This window comes from Piliocolobus tephrosceles, chromosome 11 (genome assembly GCF_002776525.5).
Source record: "Piliocolobus tephrosceles isolate RC106 chromosome 11, ASM277652v3, whole genome shotgun sequence".
NCBI classification, from domain to species: Eukaryota; Metazoa; Chordata; class Mammalia; order Primates; family Cercopithecidae; genus Piliocolobus; species Piliocolobus tephrosceles.
The window spans coordinates 57,358,742-57,385,707 of NC_045444.1; the positions used below are offsets into that span (position 1 = coordinate 57,358,742).

At 37.0% G+C, this 26,966-nt stretch overlaps 1 protein-coding gene across 3 annotated transcripts in view; it reads left to right on the forward strand.

Moving 5' to 3' along the window:
- DCAF17 (DDB1 and CUL4 associated factor 17) overlaps positions 1-26,966 on the forward strand; it is a 56,582-nt gene that overhangs the window by 1,749 nt on the left and 27,867 nt on the right. For 2 of the 3 annotated variants that reach the window (XM_023185937.1, XM_023185938.1), the window contains exons 3-8: positions 7,702-7,792; positions 11,815-11,951; positions 13,017-13,095; positions 16,259-16,348; positions 21,124-21,228; positions 21,526-21,631. In XM_023185937.1, the coding sequence (XP_023041705.1) occupies positions 7,702-7,792; positions 11,815-11,951; positions 13,017-13,095; positions 16,259-16,348; positions 21,124-21,228; positions 21,526-21,631 (608 nt within the window). Of the gene's footprint in view, positions 1-6,116; positions 6,212-7,701; positions 7,793-11,814; positions 11,952-13,016; positions 13,096-16,258; positions 16,349-21,123; positions 21,229-21,525; positions 21,632-26,966 lie in introns of all 3 variants that reach the window. The other variant, XM_023185939.1, reaches the window with a different exon arrangement.

The following is a 26,966-nucleotide window of genomic DNA, read 5'->3' on the forward strand; positions in this document are numbered from 1 at the left end:
TCACTACCACAGTTAATTTTAGAGCATTTTCATCACCTCAAAATAGAACCATGTACCTTTCAGCAATCACTTCAATACCACCATTACCCTGAGCCCTAAGCAACCACTAGTCTGTTTTCTGTCTGTAGATTCACCTATTCTGGACTTTTCATATAAATGGAATCATATAATATGTGGTCTTTTGTGACTGGCTTTTTCCCTTTGCGTGTTTTCAAGGTTCATCCATGTTGTCACATGCATCAGAATTCCTTTATAAAGTTGAATAATATTGCATTGTATCAGTTACCACATTTTACTTATCCATTTATCAGTTGTTAGACATTGGTGTTTCTATCTTTTAGCTAGTATAAATAATGCTGCTATAAACATTTCCATGTAAGTTTTTATGTGGGCATTTATTTTCAGTTCTGGATTATACCTAGGAATGGAATTGGTAGGTCGTAAGGTTATATTGTAACTGCGTTTAATAGTTGGAAGAACTACCATACGCTTTTCTAAAGTTCCCATAAGCAGTATATGAGGGTTCTGATTTTTCCACATTCTTGTCAACACTTGATGTGTGACACACAGCATCTCACTATGGTTTTGATTCCATTTTCCTGATGGCTAGTGATGTCAGGCATCTTTTCTTGTGCATGTTGGCCATTTGTATGTTATTCTTTGGAGAAATGTTTGGTTAGATATTTTGTCCATTTGTAAATTTTTTTTTTTTTACAAAAATCCTTACATATTTTAGATACAAGTCCCTTATCAGATATATGATTTACAAATACTTTCTCCCGTTGTGTAGATTGTCTTTTTACTTTCCTAATGTTATTGTTTGAAACACAGGTTAATTTTGTTTGTTTGTTTGTTTTTGAGACAGTGTTTCACCCTTGTCGCCCAGGCTGGAGTGCAGTGGTGTGATCTCGGGTCACTGCAGTCTCCACCTCCCGGGTTCAGGTGATTCCCTTGCCTCAGCCTCCCGAATAGCTGGGACTACAGGCATGCGCCACCATGCCTGGCTGATTTTGTATTTTTAGTAGAGATTGGGTTTCTCCATTTGGTCAGGCTGGTCTCGAACTCCCATCCTCAGGAGATCCGGCCGCCTCGGCCTCCCAAAGTGGTGGGATTACAGGTGTGAGCCACTGCGCCCAGCCACAGAGAGGTTAATTTTGATGAAGTCCAATTTATCTAAATTTTTTTCATTACTCATGCTTTTGGTGTCATATCTAAGAATCCATTGCAAAATTTGAGGTCATGAAGATTTGCCCCTAGGTTTTTTTCTAAAGGGTTTATAGTTTTAGCTCATGTTTAGGTGGTTGATCCCACTTGGAGTTAATTTTAGTATATGATATAAGGTAGGTATCCAACTCCATTTTTTTTAAACATGTGACTGTACATTTGTCCCAACACCATTTATTAGAAAGACTTTTCTTTCTTCACTGCAAGGCCTTGCCATGCTTGTCAAAAATCAGTTGACCATGGACACTTTTGGATTTATTTCTGGACGTTCAAGTCTATTCCGCTGATCTGTATGTCTGTCCTTATGTCAGTACCACATTGTCTTGATCACTGCTGCTGTGTTATTTCTTCTTTAAATGCTTGGTGAAATTAACCGTTGAAAGCATCTGGGTTTGGCACCTTCTGTTTTGGTAGGTTATTCATTACTGATTACATTTCTTTAATAGATACACACTTATTCAAGTTATCTAATTCTCCTTCGGTAAATTTTGATAGATTGTGTCTTTCAAGGAATTCATCTAAATTATCCAAACTTGTGAGCCTACACTTATTCATAATGTTTCTTTATTACTGTTTTAATGTCCATGAGATCGATAGTGACAGCCACTCTTTAATTTCTCATATTAGTAATCAATTTTGTTGACCTTTTCAAAAAAACAGCTTTTGGTTTTGCTGATTTTCTCTATTGATTTTTGGTTTTCAATTTTACTACTTTCTGACTAATTTTTGTTATTTCTTTGCTTACTTTGGTTTTAATTTACTCTTCTTGTACTAGTTTCCTAAGGTAGAAATTAGATTACTGATTTTAAGTCTTTCTCCTTTTCTGTATATTCACTTACTGCTATACCTTTTCCTCTAAGCGTTGTTTTTGTTGCATCCCACAAATGTTGATATGTTGTATATGCATTTTCATTTAGTTCAAAATATTTTTAAATTTCTCCTGAGATTTCTTTGACCCATGTGTTATTTAGATATGTGTTGTTCACTCTCCAAATATATTGGGATTTTCCAGTTATTGTTTTATTGATTTGCAGTTTAATACCACTGTGACCTGAGAGCATACTTTATATTAGTTCTAGTCTTTTAAATTTGTTAAGGTGTCTTTTATGGCTCAGAATGTGGTCTATCTTGGTGAATGTTTCGTGTAAGCTTGAGAAGAATGTGTATTCTGCTGTCGTTGGATGAAATACTGAGTTGACTGATGGTACCTTGCAGTTTAAGTATATACGTAATTACTAACTTTCTGCCAGCTGGAGATGTTCATTACTGATGGGTGTTGAAATCTCTATCATAGTGAGTGGATTTATCTATTTCTCCTTGCATTTCTATCCGTGTTTGCCATATTTGTTTTGGATACTCTGTTGTTAGATGCATATATATTAAAGATTGTTATGCCTTCTTGGAGAATTGACACCTTTTTCATTATCTTATGCCCACTTAATCCTTGGTAATTTTCCTTGCCAAATTCGACTTTGTCTGAAATTAGTATAGCTACTCCAGCTTTCTTTTGTTTAGTGTTTGCACATTGTATCTTTTGCCATTACTTTACTTTTAATCTATCTGTGCCTTTTTTTTTCCCCCACAAAGTGAGCATCTGACTGTGTCTCCTAGGCTGGAATGCAGTGGCACAATCATAGCTCACCATAACCCCGAACTCCTGGACTGAAGCAGTCCGAACACCTCAGCCTCCCAAGTAGCTAGGACTATAAGCATGTGGCTATTTTTAAAACAATTTTTTTAGAGATAGGGGTCTCAGTCATGCTGTGTTGCCCAGGCTGATCTCATACTCCTGACCTCAAGTAATCCTCCCACCTCAGCCTCTGCTGAGGATTACAGACATGAGCCACCAGAACACTTCAGGTATTTCACGTCTCTCGCTACTTGCTCTTACGCTCTCTGAATCCAAGTTAATTCTTATTGTTCCCCCTATGTAGTTAAGGTACTTTTTTTTCATCTGGCTTCTTTCAAGATTTTCTCTTCACTTTTGAATTTCTGCAGTTTGAATATGCCTCCCAGATTTGTGGCTTGATGTCTGTCAGTTTTGGAAAATTCTCAGCCATTATTACTTCAAATATTTATTTTTCTCTCATTTTCTTCCTCCTGGTATTCCCATTATGTGGATGTTTTATACCTTCTCCAATTTTCCCATAGCACTTGAATATTCTGTTCTACTTTTTCTTTCTTTTTCCTCTTTTATTCCTCAGCTTGGGAAGTTTCTGTTGACCTATCTTTAAACTCACTGATTCTTTCCTTGGCTGCATACAGTCTACTGATGACTGTTAAAGGCATTCTTCATTTCTCTTATGGTGTTTTTTGATTTCTAGTATTTCTTTTTTTTCTTTTCTTTTTTTTCGAATTTTTATCTCTGCTTAATTTGCCCATATTTTCTTGCATGGTGTCCACTTTTCCCATCCCTGATCCTGTTAATCAGCTATTTAATTAGTTTAGAAATGAGGTCTTGTGACCAGGTGCAGAGGCTCACACCTGTAATCTCACACTTTGGGAGGTCTAGGCAGGCAGATCACTTGAGGCTACAAGTTCGAGACCAGCCTGGCCAACATGACGAAACCCCATCTCTACTAAAAAAACAAAAATTAGCTGAGCATCATGGCACATACCCATAATCCCAGCTACTCCAGAGGCCAAGGCAGAAGAATTGCTTGAACCCGGGAGGTGGAGGTTGCAGTGAGTTGTGATGGTGTGCCCCTGCACTCCAGCCTGGATAACAGAGCGAGACTCAAAAAAGAAAACCCCAAAAAACCCCAAACAAACAATAAAAAACAAGAAATGAGGCCTTGCTTTGTTGCCTAGGCTGGAGTGCAGTGGCTTTTCACAGGTATGATCATGGTGCACTGTAGCCCCAAACTCCTACACTCCAGTGATCCTCCTCCCTCAGCCTCCTGAGTATAGCTGGAGCTACAGTTGCATATCATCGCACCTAGCTTAATCATAGTTATTTTAATTTCCTGGTCTGCTAATTCTAAAATCTCTACGATATCTGAATCCAGTTCTGATGTTTGTTTTGTTTCTTCAAACTTTTGTATTTTGCCTGTTAGCATCATCACACCTGGCTTAATCATAGTTATTTTAATTTCCTGGTCTGCTAATTCTAAAATCTCTGCCATATGTGAATCCAGTTCTGATTGTTTTGTTTCTTCAAACTTGTATTTTGGCTGTTAGCATGCCTTGTGATTTTTTTGGTTGAGGGCTATGTATGATATATTGGATAGGCCAGGCACAGTGGCTCACCCCGTCATCCCAGCACTTTTGGAGGCCAAGGTCTGGGGATTGCTTGAGCCCAGGAGTTCGAGACCAGCCTAGGCAACATGGCAAAACCCCATCTCTACAAAAAATATCAACATTAGCCAGGCATGGTGGCACACACCTATAGTCCCAGCTACCAGGGAGGATGAGGTGGGAGGATCGCTTGAGCCTGGGAGGTCAAGGCTGCACGAGCCATCAGCATGCCACTGTACTCCAGCCTGAGCAACAGAGCAAGACTCTGTCTCAAAAAAGAATTTACAAATTTAAGATATATTGGATTAAAAGAATTGAAGTAAATAGGCATTTAGAGTGAGATTTTGTGTTTATCTGAGTAGGAGTTTGGCTATGATTATTGTTTGTTGTAGTTGTGGGTATCGGAGGTTAAAATTTCCTCGGTGTCCTTATTTTTGTCTCCCGCATTGTTGGCTCCAGTGGCTTGTTCCTGGGCTTATGTTCCTGGAAAGCTGTGATTGTCAGTATCCACCTTTCTCTCCAGTTTTGGAGGCAGCAGTTTGCCCTGTGACCTCAATTCTCTGATGGATCTAGGAAGAATTATGGATTTTCAGATTGTTCAGCGTTTTTCATCTTGTGTGGACAGACAGGAGTGGCACTTCCAGACTGTTTTCATCTTGGACCAGAAACCAGAATTTAGAGAGAATAATCAGCTTTTGAGATTTGTTCTAACCCCAAGAGGGCTCTGTCCTGCTATCTTTTTCTGGTGATTTCTGACAAATTAGCCAGCCTACAGTTTAGCCTATATTTCCAATTAGTCTACCAATCTTCTCCCGTTTGCCTTTCATCACAAACTCCACAGGTTTTGTGAGTGCTCTTAGGCCTTAACTTCTCCACACTGTGTTGCAAATGAAGTTAGTTTTTCTGGAAAGAGCTGCAGAGCTATCTGTTTTATGGCCTGCTTCTCCCCTCCTGCACAGTTTCAGAGCTAAGGGTCTTTAGCTGGTTGTGGGAGTCAATGTCATGCTTCTCTCTGAGTGACTCCCCTACTAGAAGCTGAGCACTTGGAGTTGAGGAAACACTGGCCTCAGATCTTCTCAGCTTGTCTCTCTCAGTATAGGACCACTATTTTCTAAGGAGGAATAAAGCCAATTAGGGCCTCAGTATCCTCAGCTGTGCTACATACAAGGTAGATCCTCCATCCCATGAATAGGGGCTGGGTGGAAGAAGGGAGCCCCACCTCTTGACTGTACTGACCCAGGACTCAGCCCCAGCAGTAGGCAGCTGGGGACTGATGAGAAATGCTGTCATCCCACCCCTCCTGGGAAGATAGCCCTCTGAGTGGAAGCTTGGAATACAGGGAGCCTTGTCCTCTTGCCTGCACCAGTCTGGAGTGGAGTTTCCATCTTGCTGAGCTGGGATTGGGAAGGAAGGGACTATGTCCTGATTCAGACACCACAGACTCACTATTCTTACTTAGCAGTAGGTTTTCTTGAATAAATGTTTCTTCATATACTGTATGTCCCCAGGACCATTTGCAGAGACTTTAAAGAGTTGTCCTTTTATGATTTTCACCAGTTTTGCCAAAGAGTTTGTCCACAGAGTTCTTCATGCCCTCATGCTGGAAGTGGAAATCTGGACATGTTCTTATCTTGTCGTGTCATTATCACACCTAGGAAAATGAGCAACAATGACAGAAATGATCATTTAATGTCAAGTTTATAACTTCCACGATGTAAAGATACCTGCTTTAACTTAAAAAAAAATTAGAGTAAGTGGTATTCATTAGTGTTCTAATGATTAAATATTATTGAGTTATTTAATGTCCAGGGGTGTTTTATCTACAGATTATAATCGCATATGAAGTTGCCTTCATTCCTGTGAAACTGTTTGGTTTAAACTTTTGAATCAGTGAGAGAATGTCAAAGAGATATAATAAAATTATAGCCTGAAAATTGTTTCTCTTTCAACAGTAATTTAATTTCAAAGTTCATTTTAAAAAATGAAAAGGGGCCGGGTGTGGTGGCTCATGCCTGTAATCCCAGCACTTTGGGAGGCCGGGGCAGGCAGATTGCGAGGTCAGGAGTTCAAGACCAGCCTGACCAACATGGTGAAACCCTATCTCTACTAAAAGTACAAAATACAAATATTAGCTGGGTGTGGTGGCATGCATCTGTAATCCTAGCTACTGAGGAGGCTGAGACAGGAGAATCACTTGAACCTGGGAAGCAGAGGTTGCGGTGAACTGACATAGTGCCATTGCACTCCAGCCTGAGAGACAGAGTAAGACTCGGTCTCAAAAAGAGAAGTGCCAGGTGAAGTGGCTCACATCTGTAATCCCAACACTTCGGGAGGCTGAGGCAGGTGGATTACTTGAGTCCAGGAGTTCAAGACCATCCTGGGCAACATGGCAAAATCCCGCCTCTACAAAAAATATAAAAATTAGCCAAGTGTAGTAGCATGAGCCTGTAGTCCTAGTTACTTGAGAGGCTGAGGCAGGATGATTACATGAGCCTGGGAGGTGGAGGTTGAAGTGAGCTAAGATCATGCCACTGCACTCCAGTCTGGACAACAGAGCAAGAGACTATCTCAAAAAAAAAAAAAAAAGAAACAAAATAAAGTAAAATTTAACATTTATGATCACATCTCAACTAATCAGAGAAGTATGAATTAAAAGAGACTATTTTTCACATCAAAGATATAGCATTCAATATTGGCAGAAGTATAAACTTAACGTTTCTGAAAAGTAATTTGGGAGTAAAGAAAAAGCCATAAAGGATTTTTGTTGTTGTTGTTGTTTTTTGTTTTTGTTTTTTAATCCACTGGTTTTCATCCTAAAATAATGGGACCCTTTTTATCCAGTAATTTTCATTTTAAATATCAGAACAATAGTTTTTGATCTTGATGGAATTCAGATATTCTTAGTAAATGTTCAGAGGTAAAGAATTTAATATGAAACAGCTTTGGAAAACAATGTATAGGTACATATATGTATATAAAACAGAAGGAAATGAACCGAAATGTTAATAAGGGTTATTTTTGGCAGTTTTATAGTGTTGTAAACTGTGTTAATCTTGTTATATTTTTAAGATTTTTTCTATGAATTATGTGATCAGAAAAAAATACTAACATTTAGTTAAGAAGAAGAAAGCAAATATGCCTTGGTATTTCAAATCTCTGAATAAAAGTAGTCTCTCAAACCTGAACAAATACTGTCTTGGTTATCAAGAATAATAATCATTTATTTTTGTTTTTTCCCAGTGTTGCATCTGAGCCAAGAAAACTTTATGAAATGCCAAAATGTTCCAAATCAGAAAAAATAGAGGATGCTTTATTATGGGAATGCCCAGTGGTAAGATTTGTTTCTAGAACATTTGTTTATAAAGCAGTTTTAGCCTAGAAGAACCGGTTATTATTAACATATTGCATAAAAGAATACAACTTAAATATCATAGTGACTCTTGCATCTTTAAAGCAATCAAGATGAGATATATCTTTTATTTTCCTCATGAAATAATTTCTGTATTAAAAGTACTAATATTATGAATGTGTTTTTAAAATTAGATAGAATTTTTTTAGATCCTGAAAACTAGAAAGTTATAATCGATTAAAAGTTATATAAGCAGCATAAGCTTATGTATAATTATCTTAGTGTTTAAGAGATCATTCCACTCAATATACTGAAACAATAACAAAGTATTTAGATCAACACTTATTTTACGTGAATGTTGTTAGGAAAATAATAAAGATAAAGTAATAGGATAAGCTCATTTTCATAAGACTAGCTTTGCCTGGGTGTATATTTTTCGGAACACTGTTTTCATGGACTATTAACAGGTGCCAGAGGAATTAGGGAGAATTGGGCTGTGAAAAACTAAGTTTGAGACATACTGAGTTTGAGAACTTAAACATGTTTATTGATAGAATTACTTCTCAGAGCCTTTAATAATAATAATAATAATAATACAATAATACTAATAGGTATGATGATTGTCAAGCCATTTCCCCAAATTCTTTTGATCATAGAACTTCCTTGTTTGAGGAATATTTCTAAATACAGGTTGAGCATCCCTAATCTGAAAATCTGAAATCCGACATGCTCCAAAATTCAAAACTTTTTGAATGCCGACATGATGCCACAGGTGGAAAATTTTACACCTGACCTCATGTGACAGGCACAAAATTTAAAATATTATGTAAAATTATCTTCAGGATACATGTATAAGATATATATGAAACATAAATGAATTTTGTATCTAGACTTGGGTCCCATGCCCAAGATACCTCGTTATGTATATGCAAATATCCCGAAATCCAAAGAAATTCAGATCTGAAACACTTCTGGTCCCAAGCGTTTCAGTAGGAAAAGGGATAATCGACCTGTATTTGTTTTCTATAGGATCAGTCCTTGTTCTAAGAAATGCACTTAGGAAATACTACAGCAGATTAATCAGGTCTTTGAATCTGGTTGGTTGTCCTTTAAGAAAAACGGAACTCATAATATGTGACCAAAAATAATTTTTAAAGGATAAGAGGCTATACGTTAAATTTACTGTTAATGTTTTTTTCAGGCTATCATTTTTACATAAAGTTTTAGTTTTCTGGGGCTGCTGCTTTTTCTCTGAATACTTATTGTCTGTTTATTGAAGGCTCCTATTTAAAAATTAGAAAGCTTTTAAACCTATGTTTTCTTCTTCAACTCCTTATTGAAAGCTGAAAGTAACTGTCATGCCTTTAGCAATTTAAAGCTTTTTGATCCATTTTCATTGGGGAGTATGGGGGAAGATGACAGATTTCTTAATTGAGAGAGTTTTTAATACCCTGGTATAAAACACCAAAAATTTAGTAACCTAATTCCTATACTCACCGTTTTGTTTGTTTGTTTGTTTGTTTTGAGACGGTCTCCCTTTGTTGCCCAGGCTGGAGTGCAGTGGCATGATCTCGGCTCACTGCAACCTCCGCCTCCCAGGTTCAAGCAATTCTCCTGCCTCAGCTTCCCAAATAGCTAGGACTACAGGCACCCACCACCATGCCCCGCTGATTTTTGTATTTTTAGTAGAGACGGGGTTTCTCCATGTTGGCCAGGCTGATCTTGAACTCCTGACCTCTCGTGATCCACCCGCCTCGAACTCCCAAAGTTCTGGGATTACAGACATGAGCCACCATGCCCGGCCCCTATTCTCACTTATTTTTAAACATTTTATTCTCATTTCAACTGCAGCAAGATTTTCTCTTAAGAAAAACCAGGAAGCATATTGAATTGTTGTTAACACACTGATATGAAACTACTTTTAAGTTAGTGTCCATCTTTTCCAAGACTCTGTGAATTACAACTTTTTGTTTAAGAACATAGTTCAAATGTATTATATTTGCTGCTTCAAATTATTTTGATAGGCAAGGTATAAATAGTATATTTTTTAAAACTTAAAATTAAAAAAAAATGTTTTTTAAAACAGGGTCTCACTCTGTTGCCTAAGCTGGAGTCCAGTGGCACGATCACAGCCCACTGCAGCCTCTACCTCCTGGGCTCAAGTGACCCTTCCACTTGTGCCTCCTGAGTAACTGGGACTACAGGTGTGCACCACCAAACCCAGCTAATTTTTGTATTTTTTGTAGAGGTGGGGTTTCGTCATGTTGCCTAGGCTGGTCTTGAACTCCTGGGCTCAAGTGATGTGCCTGCCTTGGCCTCCCAAAGTGCTGGGATTACAAGTGTAAGCCACCATGCTCAGCCAAAAACTTTTAAATCTCCGTGAAACAACATTTAGATAAGACATTGTAAAATAAATGCATGTATATCATTGCCTTGAATCCAGTGTAAGACTTCAAGGGTTAATAAACTTAAAAAAAAAAAAGACCTAGCACACAAACAAAAACTGTTTTTTTCTTAACATTTGAAAGGCAAGACAAATTTTTAGGGAGTATATATAAATGACTATGTCTTCATTTTTTTCTGTTCACTTTTTGGCCTACACAGATACTAGATTAATTTCAGCTTCTCTTTTCTTTCTCTCTTTCTTTTTTTCTTTTTCTTTTTTTTCTTTTTCTTTTCTTTTTTTTTTTTTTGAGATGGAATCTAGCTCTGTCACCAGGCTGGAGTGCAGTGGCGCCATCTCGGCTCACTACAACCTCCACCTCCTGGGTTCAAGCGATTCTCCTGCCTCAGCCTCCCAAATAGCTGGGATTACAGGCACGCACCGCCACGCCCAGCTAATTTTTGTGTTTTTTATAGTAGAGATGGGGTTTCACCATGTTGGCCAGGCTGGTCTCCATCTCTTGACCTCGTGACCCGGCCACCTCAGCCTCCCAAAGTGCTGGGATTACAGGCGTGAGCCACCGCACCTGGCTGCTGCTTTTTTCTTTCTTAACTAGTAACAGTGTCTAGTTATTTGCCCAGGCTGATATCGAACTCCTGGGCTCAAGTAATCCTTCTGCCTCACTCTCTCAAAGTGCTGGGATTACAAGTGGGGACCACAACGCGCTTTTAGTCTACAAATTAAAGTAGAAAAACTTTGCTTCTTTTTCTTCCTGCCTTAGACTTCCACCTTGTGGTGGCTCCTCAGTGACAGGAGTGCCCATGCAGCTATCCTCTCCCTTTTCTAGGGTAATTCATTGGTGACACAGGTCATCTTTCAAACCAGATCCGTTTTCTGTACTTTGGCTATCTTCATTGGTTTCTAGCTTTTCATTTGAGCTTAGGTCAGAACCACAGTGAATAATGGAGTAATTTGCATTTTGCCAGTTTTGACTTCCATCTAAAGGAAACAGTCCTGTGGTAAAGGAAAAGGGGGCAATATGAATGTCTGTTCCAGCAGAGAACGCTTTTTTTTTTTTTTGAGACAGGCTCTCTGTCATCCAGGCTGGAGTGCAGCGGCACAGTTATCACTCACTGCAGCCTTGACTTCCCAGCCTCAAGTGATCTTCTTGCCTCAGTCTCCCGAGTAGTTGGGACTCCGGGCACTCACCACCATACTAATAGCAGAGGACTCTTAATCGCTGTGATATTATACATGATTTTAAGAGCTGTTATTATTGTTATTGTTATCACAGAAGTAGCATCATCATTATTCTTCTACTGTTATTATGACTAATATTTGTGAATACTTAATAAAATAATAACTAATACATAATAATAAATTGTTTCAGGCCATGTTTAAGTGTTTTATGTGAATAAACTCAATAAGTGATGATGAAAATAATTTCCCACAATCCTATCTTTCCTTGTCTTAATTCTCTATTTGGGCATTTAATCTTTCTTTTGTGGTTTATTTATTTGGCTATTTGAGTATTTAGCTATTTTCTTTGGACATTGATTACTGCAAATTGTTCATGGCCAAGCAGTTTCATTTTTATATCTCTTTTTTTTTTTTTTTTTAGGGAGATATACTTCCCAATTCATCAGATTATAAGTCCTCACTCATAGCACTGACTGCTCATAATTGGCTACTTCGTATATCAGCAACTACGGGAAAAATCCTTGAGAAAATATATCTTGCACCTTATTGCAAATTCAGGTATTTACTATGAGTTTATTATTCAAGATTTTATTTTAAAAATTTGAAACCTGTGGCCCAGGAAATTTCAAGCCTTTTTTCCCCTGTCAGTTTTCTAGTCCATAACCAGATCTCAATTAATAAACCTATTTTTTTTCTCCCTTAATGACTACATTTAGAGGTCTCAGTAGAGACCTTCTGTCATTTATCTTTTTTTTTTTTTTCTTTTTTGAGACAAGGTCTTGCTCTGTCTCCCAGGCTGGAGTGCAGTGGCCTAATCTCTGCTCACTGCAACCTCCACCTACTGGGTTCAAGCGATTCTCCTGCCTCAGCCTCCCGAGTAGCTGGGATTATGGATGTGTACCACCACGCCCAGCTACTTTTTGTATTTTTGGTAGAGATGAGGTTTCCCTATGTTGGCCGGGCTGGTCTCAACTCCCAACCTCAAGTGATCTGCCCACCTCAGCCTCTTAAAGTTCTGGGATTACAGATATGAGCCATTGCACCCAATTGTCATTTATCTTTGTATCCCTAATAAGTAACTAACCTGTAGTAGTATAAATAAGCTTAAAAAAAAATTCCCTGTATTCCACAAATAGTATTTTCTATGTAAGATGCACTTTATGGTAGATTTTCCTGAAGGCTCGTCTGTTTCAGTTAAATTGTCTGCTGTTTACAATCCAAGAACTGTTATTTTAACTATTAGTTTTATAAATTAGATGTAAATGTTTGGAGTGAATATGTTCATGGAATGTGTGAAAATAACATTTTTAGTGCTTTTTATAACTTCCATTTTGAAGTAGAAATGATTATTTTGTTTCCTAAGTTTTGAATACTCTTAGATCAAAAACAATTTTAATTCACCCATGCTCTAGAAAGATTAAAATTATGTGTATATTTAAATAGGGATATGTCCATATAGGGATATAGAGGAAATTTTTTTAGCTATTTATTTTTCAAAATAGATCACTTTGCTTTTATAATTTAAATAACTAAAAAATAGTTTACTTATAAAATATAATATTTTGATTTTAAGTATAAGGAAACTGACCCAAATAAATAAACTTCTCTTCATTCTGTTAAAAGATACTTGAGCTGGGACACTCCTCAAGAAATCATTGCAGTTAAGTCAGCTCAGAACAGAGGCTCAGCAGTGGCCCGGCAGGTATACATTTTTAAACATTCAATAAAATGTAGAATTTTTTTCATAGGAATTTGTCTGCAGATTTGTTATGAAAAATCTAATGATCTTTTATTTCTGAAGCATGCTATAAAAGATAAGATTCATGGCAACCTGGATGGAATCGGAGACCATTATTCTAAGTGAAGTAATTAAGAAATGGAAAACCAGAAAGTTGTATTTTCTCATAAGTGAGACCTAAGCTATGAGGATGCAAAGGCATAAGAATGACACAATTTACTTTGGAGACTCGGGGGGAAAGGGTGGGAGGTGGGTGAGGGATGAAACACTACACATTAGCATATGCCACTTGGTGATATGTGCACCAAAATCTGAGAAATCACCACTAAAGAACTTATTCATGTAACCCAACGCCACCTGTTCCTCAAAAACCTATTGAAATAAGGTAGTAATAAAAATATTTTAAAAAAGAAAAGTTGATAGGTAGATTTTTTTTTCTGAAGTGTGCTATTTAAAAAGATTTTTCTCTCTTTCTGAAAGAATTATCCAGGATTTACTAAATTTTATAAAGTCTGGAAATTTATATCAAGAAACTTTTTGTTTCTATTGGTGATTTATGGGGAAATACTATGGAAAGCATTTATTGAGCACTTAAAAAATAGATATAGACTGCTTTTAAAGGTTTTCTGTTTCTTTGTACACCAGGACATCTAGAAAAATACTTATTTTCTGTCTCACCTTGGCAGAGTCTGTTGTAGTTCTTTCTCATTTTAAATTTGAACTACTTCAGCTTTTTCTCACTGGTGTCCTTGATTGCAAAACAGGCAGGCACTGATCTGAGTTCTTTACCTGTATTTACTAATTTAATCTTCAGCACACTCCTTTCAGTAGATAGTTTCATCATCCCATTTTACAGATGAGGATTCTGAGCCCCAGAGAGGCTAAGTAACTTATCCAACATCATAGTGTTGGTAAGTGGTAGAACCTGGGCTCCAACTCAGGCAGTTTAGCTCCAGAGTCCCGGCTCTTATGAGCTATAACATGCTGCCCCTTCTTGAAATTTCTGTAATATGAACTGGCAGGTGAAGTTTATATATAATTCTAGCATAAAAAAAAAAAATTTAGTAGTTCCTCTAATTTTACCTTATTTGGATAACTACATCAAGCATTTCCTTGTCAACCCTCCAGTGTATTCCCATACACGCTGTGTCTGTGAACTCTGCTTTTCATTCCTCTCTCATCTCTCTTGTCTACTTTTTCTGTATCCCCCTGAAGCCAAGCAAACTATTTGTTGGCTACTTCTACTGACTTTTTATCATGGTTATCTAAATGTTTTCCTACCCTTTACTAATCCTGCCCAGTCACATTAATAACTTAACTGCATGCCTTTTATTGGAATCTCCTTACCCTTTTCCTGATTTATTTAGTATGACATCAAAGAGAAATGCTGTCTCTTAGTAATACTCCTCTCTTTATACTCTTACTCACTACCTTGCTTTTACTTTGGTAAAGGAAAATTCAGAAAAGTGGGGTAGTATAACAAAGTAGCAAAACAGTTTGCCCCTTTGAGAATTCTAAAGTGTCTTGTCTGATGTACCTTTTTAATAATTTAAATTGCTAAAGAGCAAGAATTTTTGTTTAGTTTTGTTTTGAGATGGAGTCTCGCTTTGTTGCCAGGCTAGAGTGTAGTGGCAAGATCTCAGCTCACTGCATCCTCCGCCTCCTGGGTTCAAGCAATTCTCCTGCCTCAGCCTCCTGAGTAGCTGGGACTACAGGCATGCACCACCACGCCCAGCTAATTTTTGTATTTTTAGTAGAAATGGGGTTTCACCATCTTGGCCAGGATGGTCTTGATCTCTTGACCTCATGATCTGCCCACCTCGGCCTCCCAAAGTGCTGGGATTTACAGGCGTGAGCCACCGCGCCTGGCCAAGAATTTTTTTAAGTTTAATTCTATACATTATCATATATTAATGTTTTACATTTACCATCACCTGATGATGTTAATAAAAGTCTTGTCAGTATTTCTATATTCTGGACTGTTTTCCTACAGTCTCCAGCCAACAAGTAGTAGCTCTTAGTTGGAGTATATAAACTGTACTTTTCCTTTGGGTTTAAGGAACACAGAAGGGGTCTAATTTACCTTGAAGATATTAGTTTAATAAAAACTTATCCCTTTCAAAGAGAGAGTCTTTTGGGCTTTAAGCATTACAATCTTTTTTGTTGTTTGTTTTCTAACTTTTAGTTATAGCAGTTTTGATTGGTGGTTCCAGCCTTAAAAGTTCTATTGAAGCAGAGACTGGCTGTGATGGGGCAGACAGCTTTGCCTAACACAAATTTAAGAAATTTCCTTCAAAACTGTATTGGAGAAGTACTACAGATTGTTTTACATTTCACAGTGGCAAGAAATTGACTGGACCTTGTTCTTCAAAGTAAGGGGGCTATCCTTTTCAAGCAGAAAAGGCACTCAAGCTTTCATTGATGATATTATTTCTCATTTCCTGTAGAGGAATCAGCACAACACTACTTTCATTATATATTTATTTATTTATTTAGAGACAGCCTGCCTGGATGCCCAGGCTGGAGTGCAATGGCTTCATCAGAGTTCACCGCAGCTTCAAACCCCTGGGCTGAAGTGCTCCTCTCACGTCAGCCTCCTGAGTAGCTGGGACTATAGGCGTGCGCCACCATGTCTGCCTAATTTTTTTATTTTCTGTAGAAACGGGGTCTCACTGTGTTGGCCAGGCTGGTCTCAAACTCCTGGCCTCACGCGATCCTCCTGCTTTAGTCTCCCAAATGGCTGGGATTACAGGCATGAGCTACCTGATCCAGCAACTTTCAAATGATATGAGCATAATAACTACATATCTTTTTATTAGGTTCTTTATTGTTCAAACTCCAATTCAAAATATAAATGCATGGTATTTTATTGCTAAGAAATGTTTACTTTTATGGATTTTTGTCTGTATATATGCGCATGTGTGTGTCTGAAGGGCTGAAGCTTTAGTGGACATGTTTTGAATATGTTGCCTTCCTGTTTAAGTAACTTTGCAATCTAGATAGATGGATGTTTTCATAATATGAAAACGTCTGCATAACGAACAGATGGATTTTTTCAACTAATGAAAACAGAGTGTTTCTGGAAGCACTTTTGAGAGCTGCGTGTAATTTTAGTCTTTCCTTCTAGGCAGGCATTCAACAACCTGTTTTGCTGTACCTTGCAGTGTTCCGAGTTCTACCTTTTTCACTTGTAGGGATTCTAGAGATCAATAAAAAGGTAAGAACTCATTTCTTATTTAATTGCAATATTTTATTGACAATAAGAGTAATGTCATTTAATTATTTATGAGATATTTGATTGGAAATGCTCCCCTCACTATAAAAAGTTCACTAACCTGGTTTATATTGTAACAAAACACATGAGAACATTTGCCTAATATCCCTTCATCTTTCTGCATATTTTTATGCCTCTCAAGTGGATCGTATTGGATACCTGTGGTTATTAACAAACTACTGTGTTATGAAATTACAGAATGAGTAAGGTATTTTTTTTTCCAGAGGGAACATTCCAAAGCTTGTTAAAAAGATCATTAAAGGAAGGTGAAAAGTTGCAACAAAATATTTCATTTTAATTGCAAGGTATAGGTCTAAAACTCGCTTTATGATATATAACAAGCCTTGTGTTTAAATATGTAAATTTTCCAATTCATTCAGTTTTGGGTTTTGTTGTTGTTCCCATTTGTTCTTGACTTGTGGATCGGTTACATGGGAGGAAAGAAGGAACAAATTTCCTTTGAGTAAAAGAATGAATAGGATTCTACTTAAAAAAAAAGTTACTTACTGTTGGTGAATAGTTATTTATTGAGCTCCTCTATTAGTCTTTAATTCAGTACCTGAAGTATTGTAGAGGACTGTATCTTGAGGATCTACTGATCTTTATAAGCAAACAAGATGAATGTATTAAAATTTTACATTATGTAAGCATTATATACTAAACTGCATAATGGCTAAAGAGTAATATTAGTTACCGTTTATTGCTTATTTTGTGCCATGCACTTTGAATATTTTACAACATTGTAACATACATATGTAGTGAAGAAGTTAAGCAGCAGTCCCAGCTACTCAGAAGGCTGAAGCAGAAGAATGGTTTGAGCCCAGGAATTCAAGGCTTTGATGAATTATGATTGCACCACTACACTCCAGCCTGGGTGACAGAGTGAGACTCTGTCTCTAAAAAAATTAAAATAAAAAATAAAAAGCAGCTACCTAAATCCTAAAGGTGGCAAGTAGAGGAGTTAGAATTAAAATAGATTGGCTACTTTATTATAACAGTCATCATTATTATTATTATTATTATTTTTGAGACAGAGTCTTGCTCTGTCACCCAGGCTGCAGTGCAGTGGCATGATCTCCGCTCACTGCAGTCTCTGCCTCCTGGGTTCATGCCATTCTCCTACCTCAGCCTCCCGAGTAGCTGGGACTATAGGCACCTGCCACCACACCTGGCTAATTTTTTGTATTTTTAGTAGAGACGGGGTTTCACCGTGTTAGCCAGGATGGTCTCGATCACCTTACTTTGTGATCTGCCTGCCTCAGCCTCCCAAAGTGCTGGGATTACAGGCATAAGCCACCACGCCTAGCCAGCACTCATTATTTTAAAATATGTTTGAATTGGCCTGGTGCAGTGGCTCACACCTGTAATTTCAGCACTTTGGAAGGCTGAGGCAGGCTAGTCACTTGAGGTTAGGAGTTTGATACCAGCCTGGCCAACATGGTGAAGCCCTGTCTCTACTAAAAATACAAAAATTAGCCAGGGGTGGTGGTGCATGCCTGTAGTCCCAGCTACTCAGGAGGCTGAGGCAGGAGAATTTCTTGAACGTAGGAGGTGGATGTTGCAGTGAGCCGGAATTGCACCACTGCACTCCAAATTGGGCAACAGAGCAAAACTCCATTTCAAAAAAAAAAAAAGTTTGAATTACACAAGTCCTCTTTTTCTTCTTTTACTTTTTCTTTCTTTTTTTAAAGCTTTTCTTCATATTTTTCTTTTTTTTTTTTTTTAACTTTTAAGTTCAGGGGTACATGTGCATTATGTGCAGGTTTGTTACATAGATAAACATGTGTCATGGGGGTTTGTTGTACAGATTATTTTATTCCTCACGTTTGAGCCTAGTATCTATTCGTTATTTTTCCTGATCCTCTCCCTCCTCCCACCCTCCACCCTCCAATACGCCCGAGTATGTGTTGTTCCCCTCTGTGTGTCCATATGTTCTCATCATTCCACGTGTTCTCATCATTTAGCTCTCACTTAAAAGCGAGAACATGGAGTATTTGGTTTTCTGTTGCTGTGTTAGTTTACTAAGGTTAATGGCCTCAAGCTCCATCCATGTCCCTGCAAAGGACATGATGTTGTTCTTTTTGTGGGTACATAGTATTCCCTGGTGTATATGTACAACATTTTCATTACCCAGTCTATCACTGATGGACATTTAGGTTGGTTCCATGTTTTTGCTCTTGTGAGTAGTGCTACAGTGAACATATATGTGCATGTGTCTTTTATATTTATAATAGAAGGATTTATATCCCTTTGGGTGTATAATGGGATTGCTGGGTTATGGGTAATGGGATTGCTGGGTTAAATGGTATTTCTGTCTTTAGGTCTTTGGGGAACCACCACACTGTCTTCCATAATGGTCAGACTAATTTCCATTGTCACAAACAATGTATAAGTGTTTCTTTTTCTCCACAACCTTGCCAGCATCTATTATTTTTTGACTTTTTAATAATATTCATTCTGACTCGCATGAGATGATACCTCATTGTAGTTTTGATTTGCATTTCTCTGATGATCAGTGATGTTGAGCTTTTTTTCATGTGCTTGTTGGCCACATTTATGCCCTCTTTTGAGAAGTATCTGTTCATGTCCTTTGCCCACTTTTTACTGGGTTTTTTTTTTTCTTGTAAATTTGTTGAAATTCCTTGTAGATTCTGGATATTAGACCTTTGTCAAATGAATAGATTGCAAAAATGTTCTTCCATACTGTAGGTTGTCTGTTTACTCTGTTGATGGTTTATTTTGCTGTGCAGAAGCTCTTTAGTTTAAGTAGATCCCATTTGTCAATTTTTGCTTTTGTTGCAATTGCTTTTGGTGTTTTCATCATGAAATCTTTGCCCATGCCTATGTCCAGAGTGGTATTGCCTAGGTTATCTTTCAGGGTTTTTATAGTTTTGGGTTTTACATTTAAGTCTTTAATCCATCTTGAGTTAATTTTTGTATATGGTGTAAGGAAAGGGTCCAGTTTCAATTTTCTGCATATGGCTAGCCAGTTATCCCAGCACCATAGGGAATCCTTTCCATTGCTTGTTTTTGTCAAGTTTGTCGAAGATCAGGTGGTTATAGGTGTGCAGTTTTACTAATATTTTCAGTTCTCTATTCTGTTGCATTGGTCTATGTTTCTGTTCTTGTACCAGTACCATGCTGTTTTGGTTACTGTAACTCTGTAGTATAGTTTGAAGTCAGGTAGCCTGATGTCTCCAGCTTTGTTCTTTTTGCTTAGGATTGCCTTGGCTAATTCAGGCTCTGTTTTGGTTCCATATGAATTCTAAAATAGTTTTTTCTAGTTCTGTGAAGAACATCAATGGTAGTTTAATGGGAATAGCATTGAATATATAAATTGCTTAGGGCAATATGGCCATTTTAATGCTATTGATTCTTCCTAACAATGAGCATGGATGTTTTTCCATTTGTTTGTGTCATCTTCGTAGATCTCCTTCTAGAGATCTTTCACTTCCTCTGTTAACTGTATTCCTAGGTATTTTATTCTTTCTGTGGCAACTGTGAATGGGAGTTTGTTCATTATTTAACTCTCAGCTTGACTGTTGTTGTTGTACAGGAATGCTAGCAATTTTTGCCCATTGATTTTGTATCCTAAGACTTTGCTGGTGTTGCTTATCAGTTTAAGAAGCTTTTGGATGAGACATTGGGGTTTTCTAGATACAGGATCATGTCGTATGAAAAGAGGAATAGTTTGACTTCCTTTCTTCCTATTTGAATGCCTTTTATTTGTTTCTCTTGCCTGGTGGCTCTGGCCAGAATTTCCAACACACTGTTGAACAGGAATGGTGAGAGTGGACATTCTTGTCTTGTGCTGGTTTTCAAGGGGAGTGACAAATTGTCTTTTTCTCAAAGTGAGAAACTAGGATCCGTGAATTAAAAAGTCAGAACTAGTCAATGTCAGAGTAAACAATACTTATCCTTCTAAGAGATGACAAAAAATACAACTCTTAATTGTTCTCTCTGTGCTTGTAGATTAAGTAATTATGTATGCTTATTACAGTCTAGAACATAAATGAACACATGGCAAAGTCATAAACTGTTTGTATTTATTCCTGTATGTCCAAGGTAATTGGACATCTTCCTGTATTCCTGTATTTCCAAGGTAATTGAACAGGGACATCTTCATTTAAGTAGTTTGTTTTTGATTAAGCTGGTCAATTGTATAAAAATAAGAATAATAGAAAAATATGCAATCAGAGAGATTTGGTTTTAAATATTGTTACTTGGGATTGAAGAACATCTTTCACTTACCATGCATGAAAGACTATCCAGGGGCTCGGCACCTCTAATTAACTAAAAATTTGTCTCTTTATAAAGAACATTTTAGCATAAAGAATGGATCCTTGGAAGAGTATGAATAGTAGATTAAATATTCATTTAGAACGACATGGCCTTGGTGTATGCCAGTGTCTATGAGAAATGGAATTTGTTATTAATAGCTATTGACAATGCTATGAAGCAAATGAATGCTGGTGCATTATTCTGAGGGATATGTGCTGCTCTTTCATTAGTGCTCCAGTATGAGAATCCAGTGGCTCACTGCTCACCCCTAATAACACCCTAGCCTCAAGGCGATAAATTATAATTAGGTTTTAATGCTAGGCAGCAGTGTTATAGTAGTGACATAAATATTAAGCAAGAGTACAAACCACTGTGAACATTCAGAGGATTGGACTTCCAGTCTTTTCTCAGGTGATATCTGTCTTCCCCCCCAACAGATTTTTGGGAACGTTACAGACGCTACCTTGTCTCATGGAATACTGATTGTGATGTACAGCTCAGGACTGGTCAGACTCTATAGCTTCCAAACCATCGCTGAACAGGTAGAGAAAACTGAAATTTGTCATATTACTATTAGCATGATGTTTTGACTAAAGTATGATTTTTTTTTTTAGTGAGATGCTTTTAGAGTAAGGCACTTGTATAGATTTTGGCTCTAAAAAACTGTAGAAATGTAGAAAGACAAGTAACCTTTAAAGCAGGGGTGGGGAAGATAAACAGAGAGGCCATCGGAAAAAGAGATTTTCTTTGTCATATACATGTGAATTTTATTTTTGTTCTCTCCAGATATCAAATAAATAGGTGCTAAAGCCACCATTTTTGTTTTGTTTTGTTTTTAGTTCATGCAACAGAAACTTGACTTAGGGTGTGCATGCAGATGGGGTGGGACTACTGGAACTGTAGGAGAGGCTCCTTTTGGCATTCCTTGTAATATTAAAATCACAGGTATGGCTACTCTATAGTATTTTTTCACCTTAAAAAAATAAGTGGTCATATAAATAGTTACTAATTATAGTCATCCAAATGTTTTTCTCATTTATTTAAAAAACTCAATGCATTTTACTCCTATACGTCATATACCTTGCTATTCAATAACAAATAAGTGTCAAGGAAAATCTATCAGTTATTCATTGAAACGAAGGCCTGGGGATGCTGAGCCTTGCTTGGCCACAGACCTTTAGCAATTCACTTTACTTTTCTGATCCTTGATTTCCTTATTTGCAAAATGAATTGCAGCAAATGATACCATCTTAGCTCTCTTACAATTTAATATTTTACAACTCGATGAAATTTACCCCCTCTCTAAGAAAGGTGTTTTCCAAGAAAAAATTATTACCATGTCATCTGAACATAGAGCTTAGACACAGACAGAACTTCCCAGTATGCTTAAAGAGTACCAAGGCACAAAAAAGAAAATTATATACAATTCTATAAATATAGTAAAAATGTTCTATATTTAACTAGCTTATCAAATTCAGTTGTTAGAAAAGAAATTAACTGGCCGGACGCGGTGGCTCATGCCTGTAATCCCGGCACTTTGGGAGGCTGAGGCAGGCAGATCACCTGACGTTGGAAGTTCGAGACCAGCCTGACCAATGTGGAGAAACCCCATCTCTACTAAAAATACAAATTAGCCAGGCATGGTGGTGCATGCCTGTAATCCCAGCTACTTGCAAGGGATGCTGAGGCAGGAGAATTGCTTGAACCTGGGAGGTAGAGGTTGTGGTGAGCTGAGATCATGTCATTGCACTCCAGCCTGGGCAACAAGAGTGAAACTCCATCTCAAAAAAAAGAAAAGAAATCAACTATTACTCAAATTCAGTAGTAGTACATTAAAAGAAATCATGACTGTTCAGAGTTCATATCAGGAATCCAAGGATGGTTTAATGTTTACAAATTTAGTAGCTATAAAAAGCACATGAGTAAACTAAAAGAGAAAGTATATTTTTATTATCCTAATATCGGTTTATCTTAATTCTTGTTCATTAAGAGTCATTCCTTATCATGTTGAAGACATTCCTCTTATTTATAATCAACTAATAAGCATTATATTTTTAGGTGAAACGCCAAAAGATTTTCTAATATAGACGGAGTCAGATAAGAAGTTTTTCTATCATTTTCTTTAACATTGTATTAGTAATAGACCAAGAAACAGAAATGAAAGATGTCATTGTTCAAAAGGAAAAAAATACTATTTTTGGTAGTAAATGACAAATTATAAAAACTACTGGGAGTTCAAGTAAGTTATTCATGAAGTTCAAAATAAATATTTTAAAAATTACTCAAATTTTTAGATGCCTTGGACAAACTGAATTAGGCAGTTGTATGAAAATTCAGCCCTAGCAATACCTCCTGTATTCAATACAAATACTTTAAAAGGAATCTATTAAGAATTTTTAAACTGTAGGCTCCAGTGGTAACTGGGTTATGTTGAAAAGGGTTATTTCGGACAGAGTTTTTCCAAATGGTAGAATTATTCTTGTTGAAATGCAAATAAAAAGTAAGTAAATGCTGGGCACGGTGGCTCAAGCCTGTAATTCCAGCACTTTGGGAGGCTGAGGCGAGTGGATCACGAGGTCAGGAGTTCAAGACCAGCCTGGCCAACAAGGTGATACCCAGTCTCTACTGAAAAAACAACAATTAGCTAGGCATGGTGGCGGGCACCTGTAATCCCAGCTACTTGGGAGGCTGAGGCAGGAGAATTGCTTGAACCTGGGAGATGGAGGTTGCAGTAAGCCAAGATCGCGCCACTGCACTCTAGCCTGGGTGATAGAGCAAGACTTCGTCTCAAAAAAAAAAAAAAAAAAAGAAGTGAGTAAAACAAAAGAACAAAGATGATAAAGACAAAGCACATAGAGCCTGAAGAATTGTCTTGGAGTTTTGTCCCTTTTTTTAGAAAGAAGACTGGATTTGGGATCAGAATCTTAGTCTGCTGACTAGTAAAGGTGACACTCTGCTACTAACTGGTGGTATGATCGTGGGCAAATTATTATTATTATTATTATTATTATTATTATTATTATTTTGAGACAGGATCTCACTCTGTTGCCCAGACTGGAGTACAGTGGAGAGATCACAGCTCACTGCCACCTCCACCTCTTGGGCTGAAGTGATCATCCTACATTAGCCTCCCAAGTAGCTGGGACTGCAGGTGCATGCCACCACACCCAGCTAATTTTTGTATTTTTTGTTTGATAGAGATGGTGTTTCACTATGTTGCTCAATTTGGCTTTGAACTCCTGGGCTCAAGCAATCTGCCTACCTCATCCTCCCAAAGTGCTGGGCTTACAGGCATGAGCCACTGTGCCCAGCTGATAGTGGGCAAATTATTTAACCTCTCTGGGCCTCACATTTTGAAACTTTGAAATAATAATATTTGAAAACATGATCTATGAAATAATTTCTCATTGTAAAAAAAAATTCGATGATTTTTGTATGTTTGACTAAGTAGCACATTATAATTGGAAGCTTTCAATGTTTATTTCATACTGTAGAGACTTAAATCCTATTCATTTCTCCAATTTTGTTTTGCAATCTTAAGGTCTATACAAATAGTATTTATTTTAACTTTAAATAATTTTTTTCTTAGTGCAAAAGCAGTTCCTTTGCATTATTTAAAAAATTGGGAAATTGGCTAGGCGTGGTGCCTCATGCCTGTAATCCCAGCACTTTGGGAGGCTAAGGTGGGTAGATCACTTGAGGTCAGGAGTGTAAGACCAGCCTGGCCAACACAGTGAAACCCCAAAAATTAGCCAGGCATGGTGGCGGATGCCTGTAATCCCAGCTACTCAGGAGGCTGAGGCAGGAGAATTGCTTGAACCTGGGAGGCAGAGGTTGCAGTGAGCCGAGATTGTGCCACTGCTCTCTAGCCTGGGCAACAGAGCAAGACTCTGTCTCAAAAGAAAAAAAAAAAAGAAATAAATAAAATAAAATTTAAAAATTGGGAAATAAAGATAAGCAAAAGAGAAAATATAAAACATTTGTAGTCCTCTTACATGGGGTTGTTATCCCCTTGATGTGTTATTTTCTAATCTTACAATGTGTATATTTCTATATGTTTAAAACCAAGAAAAGAATCATACCATAAGTGCTCTTTCATAACTCATTTGTTAAGAAATCAACTCTATTGAGGTATAATTTACATGTAATTAAAATGCACCCATTTTAACTGTACAGTTTGAGTTTTGTCAAATGTATACATCCATGAAATCACCACTGCAGTCAAGATTTAGAATCTTTTCATCATCCCAAAAAGTTCCTCTGTGCCCTACCCAGTAAATTCCTCTCTTAACCCAACCCTAGGCAACCAGTGATCTGCTTTTTTTTTCATAGTAGATTAAATTTATATTTTCTGGAGTTTTATATTAATGAAATCACATGGCATATATTTTTTGGTTTGGCTTTTTTCGCTCAGGATATTATATTTGAGATTCATTTCATGTTGTTGCAAGTATCTATAGCCTAACCCACTTTTTGTTGTTAATATATTATGAATATTTACATCTAGATTGTTTAATAGGTGGCCTTGTGAAAACAACAAAGTTGTAATCCTGTCTCACTCTTTACACCAAAATAAATAATAGATGGATCAAAGACTTAAAAGTTTTAGAAGAAAACTTGGGAGAATCTTTTTTATCTCAGTGTGGGGAAGACCTTTCTAAGTATGACACAAAACCCAAAGCCGTAAAAGAAGAGATTGATAAATTTGATTGTATAAAAATAAAGTTCTGCATGGCAAAAAATCCCTAGACGTATACAACATAAACCAACTCAAATAACAAACAGGAGACATAGTTACAAATCATACTATAATATGGCAATTTCCTTAATATGTAAAGGGTTCTATAGATCAATAAGAAAAAGAGCGATGTACAATTATAAAATGATCAAAGGATATTGTTTAAAAGAAACAAATATAAATGACTTTTAATTAGGGGAGTGCAAAGCTCAGTGTCACTGATAAGAGAAATGTAAATTAAAATTATTATAAGATACATCTTTTCAGATTCTTAAATATCAAAAAGAACTTTCGATAAAATATGGTTGGTAAAAGTTTAGAATAGGCACTTTCATTTATTGTTGGGACCCTTTATGGCCCCCAACAGTTTGTCAATGTGACAGTTTGTTAATATGTATAAAAATTTTAAATGCATATACTCCTTGAGCCCAGCAACTCCAGTACTAGGAATTTATCCCAGATATATTCACTTGTATAGAAAGTGATAAATGTACAATTAAAACGTTGTTTCTAATAGCAAAAGATTGGAAACAGTCTATACATTGGTAAGTGACATTAGTATTATTTTATCATTGTATAGCTGTATCATAAATTTAATTGCTAAGTTGTTAAAAAGAAGGAGGAGTTTTAACTGGACATGGTGGCTCATGCCTGTAATCCCAGCACTTTGGGAGGTAGAAGCAGGTGGATCACTTGAGGTCAGGAGTCGGAGACCAGCCTGGCCAACATGGCGAAACCCTGTCTCTACTAAAAATACAAAAATTAGCCAGGTGTGGTGGCATGCACCTGTGATCCCAGCTACTCGAGGAGGCTGAGGCACAAACATCGCTTGAACCCAGGAGACAGAGGTTGCAGTGAGTAAGATTGTGCCACTGCACTCCAGCCTGGGGGATGGAGTGAAATGCAAAAAAAAAAAAAACAGAAAGAGGAATTCTTTTTGCACTGGTAGAGAATAATTTCCACGATGTGTACTATTAAGTAAAAAAAATAGGTGCAAAACTGTGTATGTAAAAATCTTCATTTGTGTAAGTATTCATGTATTAAATATATATATATATATATATATATATGGTGATGTGCTTTTGGATTTGCTTGGAATATCTGAAAGGACACATAAAAACTTGATAAATAGTTATATCAGAAGAGATACAGATCAAAGGAAGACTTAGTTTTCATTATATCTTCTAATACTTTTAAAATGTAGTGCTTGTATTACCTATGCCAAAAAGTGGTTCTCTCTGTGTGTGTGCATCTCCTTGAGATGTTAAGAACTTGACCTATATGCCACATTACAGATGAACCATAATTTACTTAACCAGTTCCCTACTTCGGACATTTAGTTTGTTTCTAATTTTGTGATAACAAATAGCATATTTCCGTAACCATTAGTGATCCTTGCCTGGATCAGTTATGTCATGTGAGTTGCAGAATGGCAGTTTTTAAAATTCTGTTCCTCCTTTTACCTTCAATAGCTGGCATTTTTCTAGAAATAAAAGCTTTAACTCATCAACTAGAGATAAAATGTAATTCCTTCCAAAATGC